The 27,677-nt window shown below is 31.6% G+C and overlaps 1 protein-coding gene and 1 pseudogene across 41 annotated transcripts in view; one reads left to right on the top strand and one right to left on the bottom strand.

The window, feature by feature from the left end:
• The window catches only part of LOC145291506 (uncharacterized), a 351,327-nt gene extending 323,893 nt beyond the window's left edge, over window positions 1-27,434 (bottom strand). For all 41 annotated transcript variants that reach the window (XM_080137468.1, XM_080137469.1, XM_080137432.1 and 38 more), the window contains exon 1: window positions 27,354-27,434. In XM_080137468.1, coding sequence (XP_079993594.1) covers window positions 27,354-27,411 — 58 coding nt within the window. In that variant the 5' untranslated portion in view covers window positions 27,412-27,434. The remainder of the gene's footprint in view (window positions 1-27,353) is intronic.
• LOC145291712 (U2 spliceosomal RNA) lies at window positions 24,190-24,347 on the top strand (annotated as a pseudogene).
• Window positions 27,435-27,677: the final 243 nt, after the last annotated feature.

Genomic DNA, 27,677 nt, shown 5'->3' with positions numbered 1-27,677 from the left:
ATCAAGCGGTTACATTGAATAGATGTCCCCTCTACTACATAATCAAGTTACCCGAATTGAGTTTTTCGATAAAAGTTTTACAAGCTTTTTTTTACATAGGCATCACCACTTATGAAGGCCAAGAGACCACTAGAGGATAACGGTTAAGTGTGTGTGTGTGTGTGTGTGTGTGTGTGTGTGTGTGTGTGTGTGTGTGTGTGTGTGTGTGTGTGTGTGTGTGTGTGTGTGTGTGTGTGTGTGCAGTAGTCAATTGGACAATATGGTAATGGTTAGTAATGGAAATTCGGTAAATTTGTTAACTTAAGTGAAACGGCTCATCAAAAACATGTTTACGTTGGATTTGAAGATAACCATATTGTAATCAGCTGGAAAGCAGGAAAACGGAAGACAATTCCACAAGCGTGCACTTCTAAAAAAGAAGCTTTGTTCATGGAATCTACGTTTAGGTTTAGACACAGATAAAGAGTGGGTAGAATTATTGATAGTGTTTTCAGCTAGACTAGTGTTTCTTGTGAAAGTTTGGCGAGGGGGGACTATAGATTGAAGCTCACTCGAACACTTGCCATGAAAATAACGATAAAGCAGAGACAAACTCGTAACATCTCTTCTGTGAGATAGAGGTTGCAGGAAAGAGAAAAGGACATCTCCTACAACGCTACGAAATATATTTTGAACTCTATCAAGGCAGGACAAGTCCTTTCTAGCAGTTGTTGCCCAGATGTGGCAACAGTACTCCATCATTGGACGTACCTGGCTCTTATATAGATAAGGAATTGCATCAACAGTGAGATATCTACTGGATCGATAGAAGGGTCCCACCATTTTTCCAGTGGCCTTGGCAACAGATTTGATGTACGTGTTCCATTTAAGATCAGGAGTAATGGTCAAGCCCAGAAGCTTGTCAAAACTTGAGGCCTCCCCAAGACGAGAGCCATTCATTTCAATTGATTTCTGATTGAGATCAGAACGTTGATGATGTAAAGATAGAAGCTTGGTTTTAGATGCATTAAAAGTAACCAGCCACTCCTTTCCCCATTGTGTCACGTGCTCAAGATCAGCGGAGAGAGAATCGGAGAGAACTTGGTCGTTTACTGTCTTAGATGTGCTACCATAGATGGTAGTGTCATCAACGTAGATGTCTATGAATGATGTAAGGATGTGATTTGGAAGATCATTAATGTAGATCAGGAAAAGAGTTGGGCCCAGGATAGACCCCTGAGGGACTCCAGTATTAATACTGTGAGCTTCTGATTTTTGCCCATCAACTACTACTCTTATGAACCTATCAGAGAGAAATGATTTAATAATTGAGAGAAATTTCCAGCTATACCATAGCTGGAGATCTTGTGAAGTAAACCTTTATGCCATACCCTATCAAAGGCCTTTGAAATGTCAAGAGCAATTGCCCTAGAAAGGTTGCCTCCGTCGACAGATTTATTAATCCTATGAGATATAACTGTAAGCATATCTGCTGCAGATATAGCAGAACGGAAACCATATTGTGTGTCACTTAGATGGTTATTTTTACTGAGATGGTTGATTACTTCTCTATTTAACACAGATTCCAGCAACTTACTCATGACGCACAGGAGACTTATTCGCCTGTATTGAGAGGTTGATGAGCGATTACCTGAATTCTTAAATACAGGGCATACTGATGAGATTTTCCAGGATGATGGGAAGCAATTCTCCTTAAGACAACGTTTAAACAGTTTTGAAAGTATATGCGCTAGCTCTGGTTACAGTTTTTTTTAAGTACTGTCATCGAAATACCGGCCTATACCTACAAATAACCATTCCGTCAGGTCTCATACTATAGAGGACACACCCTTTTTAAACATGGAACGCAGAGGTAGATCTGATATAAATGTACGGAAGCTATTCTAGTCAGTCATAATGTATCGATATAATGTACGATGGAGAGGTATGTCTGAGGACTTATTACATTATTACATTACATTTCATGATTATCTTAATTGATACAACAGAGTGGTCGGAAGATCCAAGAGGAGACAGAACGGAAGCTGAACATAGTTTAGGGCAAGTTGTAAGAAAAAGGTTTAGGAGACTCGCATACTGTCCATCAGGCCGTCGGGCACACGGGTGGGTTCGTGAACAATCTGAGGGAGGTCATAAGCAATGGAGAAATCATAACAGAACCTCCCCTCATCATCGGTCTTGTTTGAGTGGGCCAACCACATTGTGAACATTGAAGTCTCCACATACGCGAATGTTAGCTGAAGGATAAACAGATAGGACGTGGTCAATTTTCTCAAATATACTTTTAAAGATATTAACTCTGCTGTTGTGGGGGCGATAAGGAGTGAATATAAATGCAGTAGTGTGAGCTAGTGCAACCCGGAAGCACATATAGGGTAAGTTAGGATCTTCTCTGGGAATGTCCCTACCACATGGAAAGCCATCTTTAATATGTGCACATATTCCATTTCCATGGCGATCTTGGGGGTCAGATTTGGAAGTTAAGTTAGATTATCCTTTAATTACGAACTCATCTAGGGAAGTAGACTGTCCAATACCAGTTTCACTTAGAAATAAACTCTGGTTTAATCTCCTCTAATTGGGTTTCAACCTCTGGAAGGTTAGAACGTAGACCCCTGATAGTTGGAGAAGGAGACATGGTAGTGGGGTTCTGCGTTGGAATTTGAATATCCGGGTTTAATCGTGTATTTTTCTTGAAACTTCTCATGTTTTGGAATTTTTGGATTAGGTCGTCAGACTTGCTTAGAGCAGGACAGAGAGGGAAAACTAAGAGAGAAAAAGAATCGAAGAATTTTTTTTTATATAAGGTAAAGCCGTAACAATTACCCACTAATATGACATCGAGAGGCCTCACCAGAAGCTACTGCATGGTCCAGAATCCTTTCATCAAATGGCAATACAGCAGTCCTAGTACTTTGCACCTGCTGATAGGACAGCCTCCTTAATGGTTAATCCAATGTTCGGGTCCTTGACTATCAGGCAGATAGCGTCAGCCCAGATAAAACGTTTACTTCAAGCATCCTTACTAATGACATTGCTACAATGATAGACATAGAAACAGAAAATTTCTGACATCTCTGCCGACTGTTCGCGCAAAATACTACCAACCTAAAATACAGCTTTTACTTCTCCCTTTGTCAGAAAAATAACTCATTAAAAATGAGGACTGATGGACAAATAAAGAGAAGCGAGAGTAACAGGAGCTGCCGATAACGCATCCATAATGCGTTCTCCACTCTCCATAAAAGCTGTAGCGTTGTTTTGTTTCGGACGATAACTTTATCGTTCCACCCTGTACATTCTGTATATGCAGCACCTTCAAGTCGAAATATATGCTGATCAATACAATAGGAGAATATGCCACTACTTTTCATAAAAGTCTATGGATTTTGTTCAAATTTATTACTAAGCGTTTGCTCAAGCTATTTTTTTTTATTTCTTTTTTTTGTGCATTGGATTTAAATGTTGAATAAATATCACGACTTTTTAATCTGACACATAAATCAGTGGCGACTTGGTTTCTGATCAAATTATCTAGTTTGAAGTAAGAGAATAAATGTATCTTTCCAACTCCGCCACGTGTTGTATTTTTGCGCTGATTGTTGAAAGCCTTTGAGTGTGATAAACCTCCCAGGTTTTTATGAAATTCTTATCTCATTTCTGGATCTTTGACACGCTATCGAGTAGTAATAAATGAAGACATCTATTCACCCTGTTAACCTCTTCCTATTCGAAACTAGTTACATGATGCTGCTCAGTTTATCACAGTTCATTCGTACACAAGCAATGTTTTCCTTTATACAGCAGTTGCAACTATTGCAATTAATTTTGAAACGTTAACTAACATTGTAAGTTGCCACATTTTTTTTGCATGGCGGTTGACCTGAACTTTAGCTCTAATAAATACTTATGTAGAGTAAATAGCATGTCAGACAACCATCACTCTCTGAAATAGATTTGGAATTAAAATCTCCATTCTGAATAAAACGTCAACGGTTGTTTTTTTTTCTTTAGGTTATCAGAAATGATAATAATATGAAAAATTATATTACTAGCATTGACCAACCGTGTATGATACCCAATTTTCTAAGCAAGACTAACTTTAACCTAAGATTACGGACTCTACAGAACTGAGTCGAAATATTTGCGAATTGAAACACTGTATATATTAAACATAAAAATACGTTATGTTATACATATAATATGTGATTACTCTTAGAAACTAACTACGTCTATTTTAGTAACCACTTCTGCTGCTTAAAGAGGAAGGACTGTTTTAGCGAACACAGGTCGTCTCCAAGATTGATATTGAATAGCAAATTAAATCGATCCAAATGGTAAATGCGTCAATGCTGAAATATAATACACACGTCGAGTTTTAATCAAATGCTCCGTGGTGAAAAATCCGTATGCGTTTTTTTTTTAATGTTTGTTAATTTTAATTTTGCTAGGTATGTGTTTTGGAATTTTTTGCCTAATCTCCACGTTGTCCTCCTTATGTAGTCAGCACTATAATCACATTTGAAATGATAAAATCGCATTATTATTATTATTATTATTATTATTATTATTATTATTATTATTATTATTATTATTATTATTATTATTATTATTATTATTGTGGGAAGGTATAACGAGTTTTATGAATTGAGGGAAAAAGTTATGTTTTAGTAATGTAAAAAAAAGAAGATATTTTCGTGTATGCACATAAATGGAAATAAGATAGTATAAAAGTCATGAGATAGCAAATTCACAGAGTTTTGTTAATGAAAATTTGTGAAAAACATTTTTTATAAGAGATAAGAAAATAAAAGTTTTACTTTTGATAGTAAATGTTCATAATTCAGACACGTTTGGGTAAGGAAAATTCACTTAATATTCACAAGGCTTAGAAATGTGCAGATCAATATGTTTATAATGGAAATATGCGTATATGGATTAGTGATAAGGAATATTTTTGTGAGTTAATATGAAAAAGGATTATTATGTAGACTAATGGATTTTTTAAAATTTAATTTTGCTATGTATACGATACATTTTGTCTTTCCATAACCAAACATTTTGGATTTCCTGGTTAACGGAACCTCCATCATGTTATCTTATATCGATTTACTGAAAACCTATGCTCATATGATTATGTACTTTGATTAATTTTATAATAGCTGTTGAATATTGAGCTTTATTTATCTTTAGAAAATGGTTTCCTATGAATATCGATCTGAATTATATACAAGAGTTGTTTTCATAATATATATATATATATATATATATATATATATATATATATATATATACGTTTTATTTTTTATTACCGTATCTTTCTGTTAAGTTACATTATTGTTTCAGCTACCCGGCCATTTTTTGGCCGTCTGTAGCTTCCTCGGACTTTTATAGAAATGTTCGTTGTAACCCCCCTCCTCCTACCCTCACATATACCCCTTCCTCCTCCATGTATCCCTATGCCCTCTGCCACACCAGAGATTAACTTCCCAGACCCTCCCCACAAGTTCCGTAAACTCCAAAACTAGAACATTACCGACATACCAAGCACCCCCTCCACCTTTCCCCCTTCTTCCCTTCCTCTTTTTTCCCCGCTCTTCTCGCACCCCTCCCCTGTTCACTCTTTCACTATTTCATCCCATAACAACGAACATTTCTGTAAAAGTCTGAGGAAGCTACAGACGGCCAAAAAAAACGGCTGGGTAGCTGAAACAATAATGTAACTTAATAGAAAGATACAGTAATAAAAAATAAAACGCATATTTGCTCTACAACAGTATTGAGCACTTTTTTCAATTTTTATTAATTACCATTTCTACTCAATATATATATATATATATATATATGTATATATACATATATTCAAACCTACGCTATTATATAGCACAGAGTATGTGCATAATTTTCTCCTTTTCGTATGACCCCTTTTGTGTTTCTGTTAAATTGCTGTATGCAAGATCCGTAGGTATCATTTTGTTTCAATTTTTGCGAATACTTTCGACTGAATTCTCGCAGTTGTCATCAGATATTTTTTCTCTGCTGAGTTTAAATTAAGTCGCAATTTAAAGATTTTTAAATATGTATGGATAGCGAATGCCGCATACGGGAACGTGGTCACATGTTAGGAACATAACTAAATAGAATATACTATTTATAAAGATTAATTAGGGAATTTATAAAATGGCTAAACCTAAAATTTATTATATTTTAAATAGCTTCATCTTAAAACTCATGTTACAATCAATTACTATATATATATATATATATATATATATATATATATATATATATATATATATATATATATATATATATATGAGTAGGTAGTAGTTTGCTTGAAGCATTGTTGGTAAAGGAAAATATAGATTTTGTTTTTAAGCCAAAGACAATGCGGGGAAAGACCGGAATTATGAAAGTAAAGAAAGAAAAACAAACAAATGTAGACGGGTGTGCTTGAGTAGAGGAGTGTCTATCCGTTATTCATCTAGACGAATTCCGGTCTTCCCCCGCATTGTCTTTGGCTTTAAAAAAAAAATAAGACGAATAAAGGCAAGACACTCCTCTACTCAAGCACACCCGTCTACATTTGTTTGCTTTTCTTTCTTTACTTTCATAATTCCGGTCGTTCCCCGCATTGTCATTGTCTTTGGCTTTAAAAAAATTATATATATATATTTATATATATATATATATATATATATATATATATATATATATATATATATATATATATATATAAATTACAATTGAATTTACCGAAATGATTCAAGATGGTAAAACTAAAGTATATTGTAAATATTAAAGAATTAATATTTATAAAGTTATCTCAGCCAGATGTAAAAGCTCAATGAAACCAAATAGGAGATAGAGCTTATAATAGGAACAAACAGTTAATAAAACATGTTAAAACACTTTGAAAAAGAGTTAAAACATATTTAATCTGAAAAGGAAACACTTGATAAGTGGATAGTCCTTAATCCGCGGAAATTCAATTAACTTTCTTGAAGTTATATTTTTGGATTTTACCGTCATTGAATTATTTATCTTTCACCAGACTATCCATTCACGTGTAATCAACTTTCTCTTCACCATATTCCCTCTGCTTCACTTTTTTGTTATCAAGTAAGATCTTTGACTTACTTGTTGTTTCATCAAATACTTTTGTATGCAAAATCCGATCCCGCATTTTGCTAATTCCTACCCTCTGATGAGAAGGAAAGTATTTCTTCGAAACACCGCGAATTAAGGACTACCCACTTATCAAGTGTTTCCTTTTCAGATTAAATATGTTTTTAACTCATTTTCAAAGTGTTTTTTAACATTTTTTATTAACTGTTTGCTCATATATATATATATATATATATATATATATATATATATATATATATATATAATTATTAGTGAGGAATATTCAAAGACAAAAAAACAACAAATTTAATGAAGTGTTCAATAATTAATAGAGCAAGATATATTTTAATTTCATATTTATTTTAATATTTTAATATTGCTATACGAATGCAAATGTGTGTGTATTGCTGTATTGCACAAATACTTTCTGTATTTACGAGGATTATACTAAGACTTGATGCTCCACAAATCTAACCTTGTTGCAGTTGCCATATTCTTCGTTTTCTAGAACCCTAAAGACTTCATTGAAATTGGTATTATATTATTTCATTTTATTTTTTAATTTATTTTGAACACACGTTTTCAACGTAAATTACAGAATGCACAGGAGTATGTCACAATGAAATATATAATGTATTTATTAGATACATAATATCATATTGGTGGATAAAATACTTGATAAAATTCAGTTGTAATCTGCGAAGGGGAAAGGTTTAATCCTCAGTGTGAGCGACACTGAAAATACAATTGCGAATTACTTATGACTTCTGCACGGTTATGGTTGACAGAACAAAACCCTAAAAGCATACTACACCAGTGGATTGAATTGAGTGTTCTGTTTTAAATTCCATGCAGATTCCTGAGGTCGACGAACAAATTGCTGCGTTTGATAAGATACATATGAATAATGTCGGATGTTACATCGAGCAGAACACTGTGAAAATAATACTTGAGGTGAGAACAGCAGTCCGAATGATCTAAATAATATCGATCATCAATCCTCATCTCAAAAATTCAGAACCATTTCAACCGAAAATATCATTAACCTTTATCCTTGTGTGACTTTTGACTTTAGTAAGTGCATCTTAAGTATAAAATACCATTACTAACACTGTAAGTATTTAAAAAAATAATAAAAATATTACGTTACACATCACTCGTTTATTGATTGAAATATGTTTGTTTGAATGACCAACATCAAATGATGTCCGGCTTTGACATGACAGACCTTTATTTGTTTAGCACTGGGGCGTGACCAACAGATGGCCGCTGCACAACAACGCCTCATCTAACAGTGTTTGTCTTTTCTTTGAAAATTGTTTAGCAAACACTGTTATGAAATCTTTACGCATGGTTGAAGAAAATAAGTAAACATACATTGAAAAGACCATTAGAAAATGGCCTTGGGCCTACTTTCAACAACCTCGCTTCCTTTGTTTTTTGCATTAGTTCTTGCATTCTATGGCCAATGTCTCTGACAAAGAGAGAAGAATTGCTGTTTTTGTGCCAGGATATACCATCTGACACTTATATTTCTGATCCTTGAAATATTATTTTGTTAGCTCCTTACATCAAGTGGCGTTATGCCTTGTCTGGATCAAAAAAGCTTGAAATATAAGGTAAATCGGTAACAAAAGATATGTTTTTTTGTTTGTTTTTTTTACACAGTGATCACCACTTATCAAGGCCCGAAAGCCACTCAGGGATAAGGGTTATTGCAATTACATTACGTTAGTGTGGAAATTTGATGAACTGTTTACTTAAGGGGGCGGTTGATTAGGAATTTGTTAACATTGGACTTGAAGACATCCAAGTTGTAGTCCGGTGGGATGCAGGCAGACGGAACAGAGTTCCACAGGCATGCAGTTCTAAGAAACGAGCTTTCTCCGTGGAATCCGCGTTTTGATTTAGGCACAGATATAGAGTGGGGGAAATTTTTCACAGTGGATTCAGCTAGACGGGTGTTTTTCGTAAAAGATTGGCGAGGGGGGACAAGAGATTGGAGTTCAGATGAGCACCTGCTATGGAAATTACGATAAAACAAGGATAGGCTCGCAACGTCTCTTCTGTGTGGGAGAGAGGTTGCAGGGAAGAGAAAAGGACATCCCCCACTAAGCCACGAAGTCTATTTTGTACTCTGTCAAGGCAGGATAGGCTGTTTTTAGTAGCTCCTGCCCAGATATAGCAACAGTATTCAATCCTTGGACGTACTTGGCTTTTATATAGATAGAGAATTGCATCAGTACTGAGATATCTTCTGGAGCGGTAGAAGAATCCCACCATCTTTCCAGCGACCTCGGCAACAGACTTGAAGTACGTGTTCCATTTCAGATCAGGAGTAAAGGTCAAACCCAGAAGCTTGCCAAAACACGGGGCCTCACCCAGATGAGAGCTATCCATCACAATTGATGCCAGATGGGGATCAGAGCGTTGATAATGTTGTTGGTCTCTTGTCCCTGGGATTGGCGATATCATTTTATTTGGGGGGGGGGGGGCACGGCATTTTAATAGTCGTTGGGTCATTCCATGCCGTTACCAGACGTTTTGTTATACGACTGGTTTGTTAATTTGTGAACAAATATCAGGTAATCGCAAAGGGTTTTGCCGGTTTGTAGAGAGAGGCATTTTAAAATTTGTAATATATTTGGTGCATTTGGTATGACTTCAACACATCACCATGTTTTAATAATATTTTTTCTTTCAGATCAATTTTTGCATTATTTTCGCTCGTGTTCAACCCAAAACGATCTCCTTTAGTCAACAGAAAGGAGTCATTTCTAATCATAAAAAAGTTCGTCTTCACACAGGGTTATTACAAAAGATATTCTAGGTGGGTTTGGTTGCGAAATCCACCACCATTCTTTATATTCTCTTAATATATTCTTTATAATCTCTTAATATATTCTTTATAATCTCTTGATATATTATTTATATTTTTTTAATATATTCTTTATACACTTTTGATATATTCTTTATATTCTCTTGATATATTCTTTATATTCTCTTGATATATTCTTTATCATCTCTTGATATATTTTTTATATTCTCTTAATATATTCTTTATATTCTCTTAATATATTCTGTTTATCCTTTTGATATATTCTTTATATTCTCTTGATATATTCTTTATATTCTTTTGATATATTTTTTATATTCTCTTGATATATTCGTTATAATCTCTTGATATATTCTTTATATTCTCTTGATATATTCTTTATATTCTCTTGATATATTCTTTATATTTTTTAATATGTTCTTTATATTCTCTTGATATATTATTTATATTCTTTTGATATATTCTTTATATTTTTTAATATATTCTTTATATTCTCTTGATATATTATTTATATTCTTTTGATATATTCTTTATATTCTTTTAATATATTCTTTATATTTTCTTGATATATTCTTTATATTCTTTTGATATATTCTTTATATTCTCTTAATATATTATTTATATTCTTTTGATATATTCTTTTTATTCTTTTGATATATTCTTTATATTCTCTTGATATATTATTTATATTCTCTTGATACATTATTTATATTCTCTTGATATATTCTTTATATTCTTTTGATATATTCTTTACATTCTTTCATATATTCTTTATAATCTCTTGATATATACTTTATATTCTTTTAATATATTTTTTATATTCTCTTGATATATTCTTTATATTCTCTTGATATATTATTTATATTCTTTTAATATATTTTTTATATTCTCTTGATATATTCTTTATATTCTCTTGATATATTTTTTATATTCTTTTGATATATTCTTTATATTCTTTTGATATATTCTTTATATTCTCTTGATATATTCTTTATATTCTTTTAATATATTCCTTATACTCTCTTGATATATTCTTTATATTCTTTTGATATATTCTTTATATTCTCTTGATATATTCTTTATATTCTTTCGATATATTCTTTATAATCTCTTGATATATTCTTTATATTCTTTTAATATATTTTTATATTCTCTTGATATATACTTTATATTCTTTTAATATATTTTTTATATTCTCTTGATATATTCTTTATATTCTTTTGATATATTCTTTATATTCTCTTGATATATTCTTTATATTCTCTTGATATATTCTTTATATTCTTTTTATATATTCTTTATAATCTCTTGATATATTCTTTATATTCTCTTGATATATTTTTATATTCTCTTGATATATTCTTTATATTCTTTTTATATATTATTTATATACTCCTGATATATTTTTATATTCTCTTAATATATTATTTATATTCTTTTGATATATTCTTTATATTCTTTTAATATATTCTTTATATTTTCTTGATATATTCTTTATATTCTTTTAATATATTCTTTATATTCTTTTAATATATTCTTTATATTTTCTTGATATATTCTTTATATTCTTTTGATATATTCTTTATATTCTCTTAATATATTATTTATATTCTTTTGATATATTCTTTTTATTCTTTTGATATATTCTTTATATTCTCTTGATATATTCTTTATATTCTTTTGATATATACTTTATATTCTTTTAATATATTCTTTATATTCTCTTGATATATTCTTTATATTCTCTTGATATATTCTTGATATTCTCTTGATATCTTCTTTATATTCTCTTGATATATTCTTTATATTCTTTTGATATATACTTTATATTCTCTTGATATAGTCTTTATATTCTCTGAATATATTCTTAATATTCTCTTCATATCCTCTTTATATTCTCTTCATATCCTCTTTATATTCTCTTGATATATTCTTTATATTTTCTTAATATATTCTTTATATTCTCTTCATATCCTCTTTATATTCTCTTGGTATAATCTTTATATTCTCTTGATATATTCTTTATATTCTCTTGATATCTTCTTTATATTCTTTTGATATATTCTTTATATTCTTTTGATATATTCTTTATCACCTATTAATATATTCTTTATATTCCCTTGATATATTCTTTATATTCTCTTGATATATTCCTTATATTCTCTTGATATATTCTTTCTATTCTTTTGATATATTCTTTATAATCTCTTTATGTATTCTTTATATTCTCTTAATGTCTTCTTTATATTATAATATAAAGAATATATAAAAAATAAAAAGGATATATTTTTTTTTTTATATATATTCTTTATATTCTCTGGATGTATTCTTTATATTCTTTTTATATATTCTTTGTATTTTTTGGATATATTCTTTATATTTACTTGATATCTTCTTTATATTCTCTTGATAAAATTTTTATCATCTCTTGATATATTCTTTATATTTTCTTGATATATTATTTATATTCTTTTGATATAGTCTTTATATTCTCTTGGTATAATCTTTATATTCTCTTGATATAATCTTTATATTCTCTTGATATATTCTTTATATTCTCTTGATATATTCTTTATATTTACTTGATATATTATTCATATTCTTTTGATATAGTCTTTATATTCTCTTGATATATTCTTTATATTCACTTGATATATTCTTTATATTTACTTGATATATTATTCATATTCTCTTGATATAGTCTTTATATTCTCTTGATATATTCTTTATATTCTCTTGATATATTTTTTATATTCTCTTGATATGGACTTTATATTCTCTTGATATATTCTTTATATTCTCTTCATATATTCTTTATATTCTTTTAATATATTCTTTATATTCCCTTGATATATTCTTGATATTCTCTTGATATATTCTTTCTATTCTCTTGATATATTTTATATATTCTTTTGATATATTCTTAGTCATCTCTTGATATATTCTTTATATTCGCTAGATATATTCTTTATATACTTTTAATATATTCTTTATATTCTCTTGATATCTTATTTCTTTTGATATATTCTTTATCACCTATTTATATATTCTTTATATTCCCTTGATATATTCTTTATATTCACTTTATATATTCTTTATATTCTCTTTATATATTCTTTCTATTCTTTTGATATATTCTTTATATTCTCTTGATATATTCTTTATATTCTCTTGATATATTCTTTATATTCTCTTAATATATTCTTTATATTCTCTTGATATCTTTTTTATATTCTCTTGATATATTCTTTATATTCTTTTTATATATTCTTTATATTGGCTTGATATATTCTTTATATTCTTTTGATATAATCTTTATATTCTCTTGATATCTACTTTATATTCTCCTGATATATTCTTTATATTCTCGTGATATGTATTTATATTCTTTTGATATATTATTTATCATCTCTGGATATATTATTTATATTCTTTTGATATAGTCTTTATTTTCTTTTGATAAATTCTTTATATTCTCTTGATATATTCCTTATATTCTCTTGATATATTCTTTGTATTCTTTTAATATATTCTTTATATTTTCTTGATATATTCATCATATTTTCTTGATATATTCTTTATATTTTTTAATATATTCTTCAGATTCTCTTGATATATTCCTTATATTCTCTTGATATATTCTTTATATTCTCTTGAGTTATACTTTATATTCTTTTGATATATTCTTTATCATCTCTTGATATATTCATTATATTCTCTTAATATATTCTTTATATTTTCTTGATATATTCTTTATATTCTTTTGATATATGCTTTATATTCTTTTGATATATTCTTTATATTCTTTTGATATATTCTTTATATTTTCTTGATATATTTTTTATCATCTCTTGATATATTCTTTATCATCTCTTGATACATTCTTTATACTCTTTTGATATATTCTTTATCATCTCGGGTTATATTCTTTATATTCTCTTAATATATTCTTTATATTCTCTGGATGTATTCTTTATATTCTCTTTATATATTCTTTATATTCTCTTGATATGTTCTTTGTATTCTCTATATATTGCTTCTTTGGTCGACTATTTCGAGTATTGCGAAGCCACTTGTGTTTAACATCACGAAAATGAATTTAAACATGAGATTTATATTTCATATCAGAACCTAAAGAATGTTACAAGCGAGGCATTTTATAAGCTCGTTAAATCCAATCACACACAGAAAATGCCATTTTTGTGTATGAATGAACTTTTTTAAGAACATAATTTTTTTGTAAATGTTAAATATTAAATTTTAAATCAGCAAAAACATTTTCTTTTAAAAATTATATATAAACAATAATTTCTATTTGACCAATGAAACGTACTAGAAATTCCACGCTTCTCCTAATGCACCCAAATAAGGACCTCATCACCAGTTGTATTGTTCTCCTCTAGCATATATTGTTGGAGAAGTAGTTGAAGTATTTGACAAAGTTTGGAAATATGGTATACAGAAAAAAAGTTAGAAGGGTTTGTGAAAATAGATTTCGAGGAAACAGGTACGTAGAGGCAGAGATATCGTCAAAGAGTGTCCGAGGAAGGCCAGTATCATGCTTGGAACAAATAGTATTTAACCCATAGATTTCATCATGATAAATACTAGCGCGTTAAAGTGAACGTAGAAGTAACGGTAGCTAAGAGATTATTGCACACTTCGAAAACTCCAAAATTGGAGTTCCACAACCGAACCCACTTTCAAGTCATACCCAGGAACCGAAATATTGTAAGTGATTGGTATACCGATGAATGACAGCGATTTAATCTTTAAATATATCTATTGTAGCGTTATGTCTGGGGTAGGCGCTTGGCTGATCGCCAATCCCTGACTCCTCTTGCAAAACAATCATGGCGACAACTCGTTTGACTATGTGATTAAAACAATATATGTCAAATTCGACACACTGCTGTTAAAACTCAACTTTAGAACACGACACACTGCTGACAACACTTGTTATTATTCTGACATCCAAATCCTAAATCCACCCAGTCTCTGAAAATTCCGGCTTTTTATATATAGCCGAAAGAGAAAAGGCGGCTTTTTTTCTTCATTCATTTTGTCCACACGAACTCTACAGACTGAAGACAAACAAGTTTGTACTAATTTTTTATGTTCTTAATTATAAAAGAGCAACTTATTTGGCCTTTGGTAGCATTTTAGACCACAGACTAAAAAGACAATAAGCGGCCCCCTTCTCTCTCTCTCTCTCTCCTCTGCTTGTCTGTCTGTCCGTCTGTCCGTCTGTCTGTCTCTATCTCTCTGTCTCTGTCTGTTTGTCTATCTGTCTCTCTTTCTCTCTCTCTCTCTCTCTCTCTCTCTCTCTCTCTCTCTCTCTCTCTCTCTCTCTCTCTCTCTCTCTGCTAAAACCAAACGGAGGTTCTGCATATAAAATTTCTTTCTAAAGGCATCACCTCTGTGGAACAAGATACGACAAGAATTATTTCCAATGTAAAATCAGAAGAAAGTGGAAATAGAAGACCTTCATCTTGAAGAGAAATACTGAGAAAAAGAAACAGAAAGATTAAGAACAACTATTGGAGCAAATAAAAAAAAAATTGGTGATTTTATTTCCATACTCACGAAGAACAGAAAACAATAATACGAATTACCAAATAGGTGGTGAAAATATTGAACACCAAACGTAATTTAGACCACTATCAATAATTTTACTTGCGACCCTAAAAATGAAATTACGTTTGCTTCGTATTTTAAACAATACGAAATCTTTATGATACAAAGGTACGAGTTGACTCGATTAAAAAATTGGATTTCTATCAAAAAGTTAAAGGCAGTTGAGTATACCAAATTTGGTAATTCTATATAGTAACATAAAACAGCTACCTTACATTTACTGAAGCTGTACATAAATTGATAGCCTTAAAACGTATATTTTTCACAAAAGGCGGAAATGTATGAATCGCATAAAGAAGGAAATGAAGACTACACTGATTCACACACACACACACACATATATATATATATATATATATATATATATATATATATATATACAGTAATATGTAAAACAAAATAAATATATATATATATTGTTTTACTTATTACTGTATATATAATCTATTATTTACAAGAACTGTCTGCAAGAGCCCGTGACGCAGTGATTAAAGTACTTGGAAAAATCAGTTATAAAAGTTATATTCTCTTGAAGGGGTGAAGGTTCAATTCTCAGTGTCGGCAACCGAAAAATACAATTACGGATTATTTAGGACCTCTATCGAGCCATGGCTGACGGAACAAGAGCATGCTACCCCGTGAAGTAAATAAAAGGTTCGTTTGAAAACTCATCCGATTTCTCGGGTTAGACAAGATAGACCTGAAGAAGATTACATCGACCTAAACGTTGTATAATTGGCAATCAAGACGAAAATATTACTCCGAATAATTCGACTAAGTACTAAAATAGCTGATCATTTGGGAATTCTAGATACTGTATGCCCCGTCCGTTTATACAGGAATCATTTCCAATTGTCCTAGATCTCTCCTTGCCACTAGACTCAAGCAGTGCCGATTCAGGAGAAGTGTGGTTGGAGACTGCGCAACCCTTGCTTCATAATGATATGCACAGCCGAGATTGAAATGGAACGGAGACAGTGATATATATATATATATATATATATATATATATATATATATATATATATATATATATATCAGTGCCTCCGTCCAATCTCAAGAGAATGTATACCCCTGTAAGGGTGACTGTGTATATAATTGTGAAGCAAGGGTTGCGCAATCCCAACACGTATATATTAGGGATATGGTTGTGATTTTAGACGGCCGATTATAAGTAAAACCACACGGTTGTATATTTACAAGACCAAAACATTATAAGTGTTCTTCTCAACATGTTTGTGTGTCAACTGATCCAACCAGGTGGAGTGATCTATTAATGATGCGCCACATCGTGATGCCATTGTAATTAATTTGGCATTAAAATTGCCTCTCCGTCGACAATATTCGATGGAAAAGCATTGCTCATTTTTTCGATCTGTCAAACTAGCAGAACATCCACTGACACTACATGTGCTCTCGATGATAAAAGCTAATGAAACGTGATGATTATCAACCGAGAGATGTGGAACACTATGGGAGTACTAGCATTGATTAATAGCATGAGTTGCATTTGATTATTTTTGTGGCAATATAGCATGTGACTATTTGTTTTGTAAAAAAGGACATTTGTTGTTGACAAGTCATTTTTATTTTGTTCCATGAACTGTGAAATGTTCTATCACTTTGCTAATATAAATAAAAATCGATAAATCGAAAAAGAAGAACAAATATTTCATGCTTCACGAAATGTTTGTTTCTTTTGAAAAAAAAAATATATATATATACATGCATCATATTTTCAGAACGCCTACAAATCAATACAAAGCTATAAAAATTGACCCGGCCTTCATGTATGAGTGATTTTCGTCCCTCCACCTTCTCTGCTTCTCTGGTGTTGGCGGGGCGTCACGCTCGAAAGCGGGCATGTGCTCTTTACGATCTTCAGACAGTCACGCGTAATTTCGCTGAAAATTGTCGTTCATTTCGTTATCGTTTACACGTCATTTTCACCTTATTGAATAAGTTCACTCGTTCACACTCTGTCTCGCACTTTGTTTCTTTTAAATTCTATTTTGTATTTTTACTTAAAGTATGTGAACGCATGAGTTATGTTCAATAAAAAAATATATTAACACCATTTAAAATTATTTCTTCAAAAAACACTTTTTCAATATGGAATGAACTCCGCAAAAAAAAAGAAAACAATAGAACGAAACAAAGCATATAGAGAGTTTATTTTTTACAATTAGATCACGAATTACCAAGGATAAAAGTCACTCGAGGATAAAGCTGAAAGATAAGAGGCACTATGGGCGTACTAAAACAAGGCATAACGTATAAGTTCTTTTCAATAATGATATTAAGACTATTTAAAATCATTTCTTCAAAAACACTTTTTCAATACGGAATGAACCCCGCCAAGAAAAAATAGAAAACAATAAACAGAACGAAACAATGCAGATAAAGGGGGTCTTTTATTATTAGATCACGAATTAGCCACTCGAAGATAAAGGTTAATGAGGCAGAATAAATTAGTCGAAAGATGAGACACTAAGAGAGTACTAACATTGATAAATGGCATGAACTGCATTTGATAACTTTTGTAACAATATAGGATAAGAATTTATTATCCTTGGATTTAAAGACAACCAGGCTGCTATCATACACGAACAACTAAACATAACAACAACACATGCGCACTTCTGGCTGAACTCAGGTATACAATTGATGCACGTAATCTTTTGTAGAGCAAAAAAGAAAGCTGCCCATTTTTCTGACTTTGACCCCTATTATGACCCCTTAAAATTTATTGTTTTTGGCTCAAAGCAAGTTATTAAGATAGATCCATGTTCAACGAACGTATATCTAAAATTTCAAGTGTTTAGACACAAAATAAGCGTAGGGTTTGGTAGAGTTCTCAAGGGTCAAATCGTTGAACTTTGACCCCTTAACAGCCAAATTTCTGGCCGAAAACGGATTACAAAGATTTTTCCAACTCTCAGTACCCTGTATATGAAATTTCGAGTCTGTAGACTAAAAATTGACAGAGTTATTGCGAAGGAAAATGTACACAGACAGACAGACAGAAAGACAGGCACACAGACACACAGACACGTTCACTTATATATATATATATATATATATATATATATATATATATATATATATATATATCACCAATCAGCCCAGAAAATATTAAAAATTGATGCAATAATTATATGATTGTTTCTGCGATACGAAACAGATGATGTCACTAATTGAACATTTTAATACGCTGAAAGAAATGAACAACATTTCGGAATTTTGAATATAGATATTTTCTCATTTATATATATATATATATATATATATATATATATATATATATATATATATACATATACTCCTATAAATTTGGGGTTTTGTGTATTGATAATCATATTAGAACCCCCTTTTTCTATTTATTTAATAAGAAAATATAATTTTCTTATATATGGGGCGTGGAATTACATTCATCTCCAAAACATCTACCTAATTTGCATATTCTGTTAAACATTCATTTTAATTCATTTCCGGTTTTCTTAAGATTATCTTTAGTTAACTATTACGTGTAATTATATTCATGCAGATATTCTACATGACTTATACTTGCGTAATATTTGCGTAAAAAAGTTGCAGTAATGACAAACCTCTTTCTATGTATATTTATGTATGTGTATATATTTGTTTAAGCTATTTTGTCTGTCAAACTTCTCTATCAGTTTTTGCTTTACGGACATAAAACATAATATATAGGGTGTCCTAACATATGTGAAACTTTATATTAGCGTTTTAACCGGGGGAAAATCGGTGCCAAACTATGAAAGTTAAAAAAATGGAATTTACCAGATGAAATGTCGAACGACAGCATTACAAACCTAACGTTATATATATATATATATATATATATATATATATATATATATATATATATATATATATATGATTAGTTTTTTTTTTTTTGGAAAAAGAATTCCAGCAGAGTGCTCAATTAAAAGGAAAATCCAAATTTTAAGAGCGTACGACGAATATTGGCTGAAGAGAGCTTGATAAGGATACCTTAAACGGGCCTTATTATCGGGCTTGAAACCGACGGTACCAATGACCTGTCTCAACTAACAACTTTCTGTACACAAAATATATATATATATATATATATATATATAATGGGTTAATAAATTCCAACGAAAGAAAGATGTATATTTAAATAAGGGAGTAGTCTAGGAAAAGAAGCTATCGCATATTGGATTGACGAACATACACAGACTTTACACCCCAGATTCAATAAACAATTCGTGATTGATAGCATCGAGATAATCCTCAATAACAACTCCTTCCAATTCAATAAAAACAACTACATCCAATACTAGGCACAGCAATGGGTACCAAAATGGCACCGACATATGCCACCCTTACACTCGCCTTCCTAGAAAGACCCTTTATGAAAGGATAGAGCAAAAGTACGGGCACAATATAAAAACACTCTTCATAAAATCTTGGAAAATATACCTAGACGACTGCTTTATCCTCTGGAGAACCTCATGAGGGGATATCAAAGAACTCCACACTTTGCTACAAAATCTACACCCAAAAATAAACTTCGCACTAGAACAAAGCCCCACAGAACTACCTTTCCTAGACATCCTAGTAACAATAAAAAACAACAACATAATCACAGACATCTACCACAAACCCACAGACACTCAACAATACCTCCACTTCAAAAGCCACCATCCTAAAAACTGTCTAAAATCAATACCCTACTCCCTAGCACGTAGAGTCTGCACCATAGTAACAGACAGACACCTCCGTTCAATTAGACTGAATGAACTACAAATTACACTGCGGAAAAGAGGATACCCACTACCACTAATACAGAAAGGTATTGAACTGGCTGAAAAAATTCCAATAGACCAACTAAGAACCCCAAAAGAACACAACAAAGAACAAATTCTAGCATACGTCTCTACACACAACACAAACAACCCAGAACTATTCACACAGATAACAAAAAACCTTATCCTCCTCAATCAGAACGACAAACTAAACAACATACTTAAAACAACAAAAATAATAAAAAGCAAACGCCAACCCAAAAACTTAAAACACATCCTAACTTCCTCAAAACTCGTCCCACATAGTACAAAAGGAGTCACAAAATGCAACAAACCGCGATGTGGAGTATGTGACATAATAATAGAAGGTAACACATACACATTCAAAAACCCAGCACAAACATTCAAAATAAAAAAGGATCTAAATTGCACCCCCAGAAATGTAGTATATGCACTAAGATGCACAACATGCAACAAATCCTACATAGGCGCCACCAAAAATTTCTGCAATAGAGTGGCTTTACATAAGAGCAACATCAAAATTGCAGATAACAGACACCTCTATGTTTCAAAACACGTACACACATGCAGTGGAAACAGCTTCAAAATAATGCCAATCTTCCAAACAGACAATTATTTTTATTTACTTACACAGGAAAAAAACTTCATCGCCAAATTCACTCCTGAACTGAACAGAACCTAATACCATCACACAAAAACATGAAATGCAAGGTACACTCGCATGCACACCCGCACACATACACATATGCACACCCACACATAAATCAGAACCGACACATTAAAACACACACACGTGCACACATACAACCACACACAGACATAACACCCCTATCTCTAATACAACACACTGAACAATACTAACCCTACTTAACCTCGAAACCAACAACACTAGGAGACACCTAGAACCATAGTATAATATCTGTTCCAACACCTTACTCCCTCCTCAGTCAGGGGAGGAGAACCCCCTCATGACTGAAACGACTATCTTCCCTTCTATCATCCCCCTCCCATACCTACACCCCCTCCAATGCCCCCCTCTGGGGAACAAAATCTTCCCCACACTAGGAACCGATCCTGGGTCTGGCCATACCCACATGGGGAGACAAATAAATAAATAGAAACATTAAAAAATCCCCTATTTTAAATACACACCTTTTTCTAAACAAACATAATATAAGACTAAAACGAAAAATCACAATACTGAAATCCAAGAATCCAAAAAATAAATATCAAAATAGAATGAAAGCACCCCTACCCTTACTTCAGAATAGCCAGTCCCCCCTCCCCACACATACACATTAGTAACGACCTCGGACCACAGCCGCCTTCCTAAGGAAGCAAATAAAAATATACACATTCCCAAACCAATAAAACCAAACACACACACGCACACACACGCGCGCACACACACACACATAAACACACACACACATACACACACATACACACACCCTACCCCACCCTAAAGGAAAAGAAAAACACATTAGCAGAAAGAGATAGCGACTGACTACAGCGAGGTCAAAATCTCCCTGGACAAACCAAATAAAAAAGCCATAAAAAAGCAATAAAAATTCAGCATAAACACTTACAAGCCTCCACCCCTTGGAAAAACTTCAAACTAACTGAAAATCGCCATTTTTACACATTTGAAAATAATTTCTGACGAGGACGCATCAGACCGTCTGAAACGTACGTAAACGATTTCAATGACTTAAAAACATTATTACAATGATCCAAACATAATTCTCAATGAAAAACCAAGACACGGAATAATAAAATAATGTTAAAAAATACACATTGTTGGTGACTACTCCCTTATTTAAATATATATATATATATATATATATATATATATATATATATATATATATATATATATATATATATATATATTGAGTGATTTGACATGCTATATCTCATGTTTGGAGCAACAATGAAACTGAAAATATCGCAGAAAGATTTACAATTGAGAACATAGCAAACAGCTTTTATCACCATTAAAGACCATAAATCTGATTCAAATAAAAGACTATCCTACCGATTTCTTAATACAGCTAAAAGTAAAGGCAATGCTAATAAGGAACTGGAACTGAAATCAACACACTCTAGATAAAACAAACTCACACCTGTAGAACAACACACAATCTGCTATAGATTAGTTTAGTAATTAACCGGAGAAAAGTAACTGTAAATGTATATAATTTAACGTTACTGATTTACAAAACCTATCTTAAAATAATGTCTTAGAATTAGTATATAAACACAGATTAGCCGCTTAGGCACAGATACAATATTACACACTAGAAAGATGTCCTCTTTCACAAAGGCATGGTATAGATTAAGAGATCTAAACGGGAATATTCTTTTGATGTGGCAATGGTCCATGTGACACCGTGACATAGGCAACCTTGTTAGCTTATACATAGGCAACTTCATCAAACAATAATTCCAACACCAGTTTTTATTTTATTTCATACGTAATGATGGGATATGCGTATACTATAAGTAAAACGAATGTGAACTAAATACGCTACACTACTAATAACACGCAAAGTTTAGAATTTTAAATTACAATTAACACTAAACTCGCATTCAAAAACTACTTAGATTTAAGCATCAACACTGAAAAGCTTAGATGCATTCATGCTAAATTCATGCCACTCATCTATATTATTTAAAAACCTTATCCTTAGTTTGTCGTCGAATATCCAGATTATCCTTTAATACCGAAATATTTGATTAAGTCACACTATATTACAACAGACTCTGTATCAAGAATGGTTTCAACATATCCCCAACTCACCCCGAAACAGCAACAGCAAAAGTGTCAGAGAAAGAAATGTATAATTTACACCCGCTTTTTAGTCGCGTGCAAGCGACTCTATAAGCCACACCGTCGGTCGGTCGGTTGGTCGGTCGTTCGGTCTATCGGTTTGTCCGTAACACTTTTGTGCTTGGCCTTTTTGGTTAATATCAAAGGTCTGTTGTTAATAGATGCTGTTCTTAGCTTTTTAAACTTTTCTTGGTCTTTTGGCCAACACTCTCCTCCCCCAGATCTTATAGGGCCTTGTGCCTAAATTTGTTTTGTCTTTTGGAGATTTTACTTTTTTAAATTTTTTAATTATATATTGGAATTTTTTAATTGGAATTTTTTCTTTAAACGAAATAAATTAAATATAAAGATCAAAGTGTAGTATATGTTCCTAAAGATACCGCAAGCAAAGACCATATGCAAATAAATACAGTTTTCTTTTGCCTTTTTGGCTAAGATAAAAGTGTAGTATCTATCCGGCAGATACTGCAAGCAAAGACCATATGTGAGTAAAACCCCACATATAAGACCTTGGTCAATGTAGGGGCAACCCTTTATACCAATTATCACTATCCAGCTCCCCTACTCCCTGGGGAGTTGGTCCTCATTTCCCTTCACACCTCACATTAAAAATCGGCCTCGTGCTTAATTTGCTCGATGGGGGGAGCAAATAAATACCAACCTCACATGTAAGACCTTGGTCAATGTAGGGGCAACCCTTCATACCAATTGTCACTATCCAGCTCCCCTACTCCCTGGGGAGTTGGTCCTCATTTCTCCTTCACACCTCACATTAAAAATCGGCCTTGTGACTAATTTGCTCGGTGGGGGAGCAAATAAATACCAACCCAACATATAAGACCTTGGTCAATGTAGGGGCAACCCTTCATACCATTTGTCACTATCCAGCTCCCATTTCCTACCCATTGGAAGCTGTTTTCACGGTGGGGGAACAAATAAATACCCTTTTCTTGGCCTTTTGGCCAAGATCAATGTGTAGTATCTGTTCTTACTACATGCTGTACTTATGTTTGTAACTTTTCCTTGGCCACATAGCTAATATAATGTTTCAAATTCCCTAAATCAAATAATTTTTGTGATATAAAGTGGGGGATCACATTTCTCTATTAATTTAATGTAAAATGATCACCCACTTTATAACCAGTCAGTCCTGAAACCATTCAAGTTATTCTCCAGATCATTCAAGTTGATTTGAAGGATTCCAGTTATTTTTTAAGCATTCAAGTCATTCTTAAGGTCATTCAATTCATCCTTAAGTTCATTAAAGTCATTCTAAGTCATTTACTTTTTATTTAAGTCATTTCAGCCCTTTTTTCGGTCATTTTAGTTTATCTTTAAGAATTTCATGTCAATCCTACATTCACGCATTCATTCATTACACGAGAGCACGTGAATAATGGCTATCGGCCTTTTTCTATTAATATTACAACTAATGTACGAAAATCGTATTCCAGGTTAGTAAAAAATAATTTTCCCTCACACTACACCTTCTCTTTAACAGAAAATTCAGCAATGATCAGTTGCTCCTGTGCCACTCATAATATATATATATATATATATATATATATATATATATATATATATATATATATATATATATATATATTTAATATAACAGAACGGTCCACAGAGCTCTCTGGTAGCACCAGAACCGGATAGTATAAGAACAAAATCGTTAAGAAGTGCAGCGAATAGAAAGTCATTTATTATTTAGATGCATAAATATGGATATTATAAATGATTGATTGATTCAATAATAAAATGGTTACCATTTTGCAAGAGTTAAAACTGTCAACGAAGTTTTGTGAATAAAAGGCTGAAAACGCATTTATATACGTTCCAAAAGTAATGCCTCCATTTTTTTCTTTTGTCCGAGTTGATCAGATGGGATTACAAATTGCGTTTCTATGAGGACTGAACATATGCATCAATGACCTGAAAGTTTCATTTCTCTGTTGATTAAACAGAGCTGAGAGGGAGAAAATGTTATGGAATGTTAGAAAGATCCTCATCATTCCAATTATTATATGAGCAACCGGATTCATGGAAGTTGGGATGTCTGCGATAGCAGGTGAGCGTCTGGAATCCAGTAGAATGATCAATCTCCAACGGAAACAAGATGATAAGAAAATTGAAAAATGAAAATGGTTTAAAATTCTTTACAGAATCTCACCAGAACCTTATTTTTAAATGTACAAAGAAGATTTGTTTGGAGTCGAAAAAAGTCCTCCAGAAGAGCTTCTTTGAAATCTAACATGTCCAAAACATATATCAGGCGAATCCTGAAATTGATTGGGCTAGAATAGTCGAAATCCAAGAACTCTCATTGATTTGGAAATTACGTAAGGGATACATTAGAAGCGTAAGAGGCAGACTTCAAATCTGTGTAAATTTTGATGGAAACCATTTTGAGCTTCTATGTTTATAAATTAAAGATTTTATTAATTATTTTTCACAATAAAGTTTTATTTTTATTAATATTATAATAATTCATATAACTGTATGCATAGGAATCTCTAAATATATGTTATCATTTGCTATCTACTTACTATTTGATTACAATGGTATCTTTTATTTGTAATAGCTTGAGTACAATTGTTTCAACTCGATGTTGGCATACATTTATATAACAGTTGTGTACAGGTTATGTACGCATGTATGTGAAAAAGAAATTTTAAGCAAGTTATTACCAATAAAAAAGTATTATTTTGAAAAATGAACATAAAGAGGGTCTGGAAGTTGTAACAGTTAAATAGTATTTATAGCTCTAGTACTGCACTGTTGAGCTATTCCAGGTGAAACTTTGCGTTATTTATTTATATTTAATTACTATCATAATTAGTAAAGCTGCATATAGAAAACAATTATATATATATATATATATATATATATATATAGAGAGAGAGAGGGAGAGAGAGAAATAGAAAGGAATAAACCGAGTTATGTGTTCATCAACGTTTCGTCTTATTTCAAGACTTCCTCTGGATGAAATAAAGACGAAAAAACGTTGATGAATCCATAACTCGGTTTGTTCCTATTTATTTCTCTATTTCGTCGGAATACTATTTCCAATATTCTCATCATATATATATATATATATATATATATATATATATATATATATATATATAGAGAGAGAGAGAGAGAGAGAGAGAGAGAGAGTTGTTTGTAATATACTGGGTTTTATTGGGTTCGTATAATTCAGTAAATATTCATATACCAAGATGATTTAAAAAATAAAAAAAGGGAGATGGTTTTAAAAGTAAGCTAGAAAATTATTATATTTCATAATTGAGCATTAATATACTGTATTAACAAAACTAAGACTTCAAAAAAAATGAATTGATAGCAACAGAAAGTGTATTTCATTGTAAGTTACAATTGCTTCCATACCAGTGGACAATTTCAAGCATTATGGTGTTTGAAAATTTTCATATTACCAGCATTTCTTCAGACTTCTTGAATAAAAAACACTTTGACAGGGGAATATTGTTCAAGGAAAATTCCCTTAACGGAAATGAAACATGCGAAAACATTTCCGCTGGAGGCAACCTCCGTCAAAAGCCCATTTAAATATTTGGTAATGTGAAAATTTTCAAACGCCATAATGCTTGAAATTGTCCACTGGTATGGAAACAATATTAACTTACAATGAAATATACTTTCTGTTGCTATCAATTCATTTTTTGAAGTCTTGGTTTCTTGGTTTTGTTAATACAGTATATATATATATATATATATATATATATATATATATATATATATATATATATATATATATATATATATATATATATGATGAAAATAATGGAAATAGTATTCCGACAAAATAGAGAAAATAAAAAGGAACAAACCTTATGTGTTCATCAACGTTTCGTCTTTATTTATTATTCATCCAGAGGAAGTCTCGAAATAGACGAAACGTTGATGAACACATAATACGGTTTGTTCGTTTTTATTTTCTCTCTCTCTCTCTCTCTCTCTCTCTCTCTATATATATATATATATATATATATATATATATATATATATATATATATATATATATATATATATATATATACGGCATAGAGGACAGATTTCAAAGATAATGAAGATTACTCACCGGCGCCCATAGCAGTGGCCAAGAAGGCCAATGCTGGAACAATGAAAAGGACCCTCATCGTTGATGCTTTGTCAACATGAGGACTGAGTTGTAATCAGGAATCGCCGCTTTTTATAGATGCCCCAATCTTGACACAGATGTTTCTTCTAAATCGTGATGATCAAAGATGCAAAGTAAATTTAAAAATTCAATTTTCATCTGTGACTCACCAATAAAATTAAAAGGAATGTTAAAAAAAAAACATGTTTAATAATCGGTTAAAACAACATGGTACAAAAGAAAGCAAATAACCGTATCGAGTCAAAGGTGATCAATAAAAGAAGA

The sequence above is a fragment of the Euprymna scolopes genome, chromosome 12 (genome assembly GCF_053919585.1).
Source record: "Euprymna scolopes isolate OS-2025 chromosome 12, ASM5391958v1, whole genome shotgun sequence".
In the NCBI taxonomy this organism is placed as follows: domain Eukaryota; kingdom Metazoa; phylum Mollusca; class Cephalopoda; order Sepiida; family Sepiolidae; genus Euprymna; species Euprymna scolopes.
This window is presented reverse-complemented; position numbering and strand designations above follow the sequence as displayed.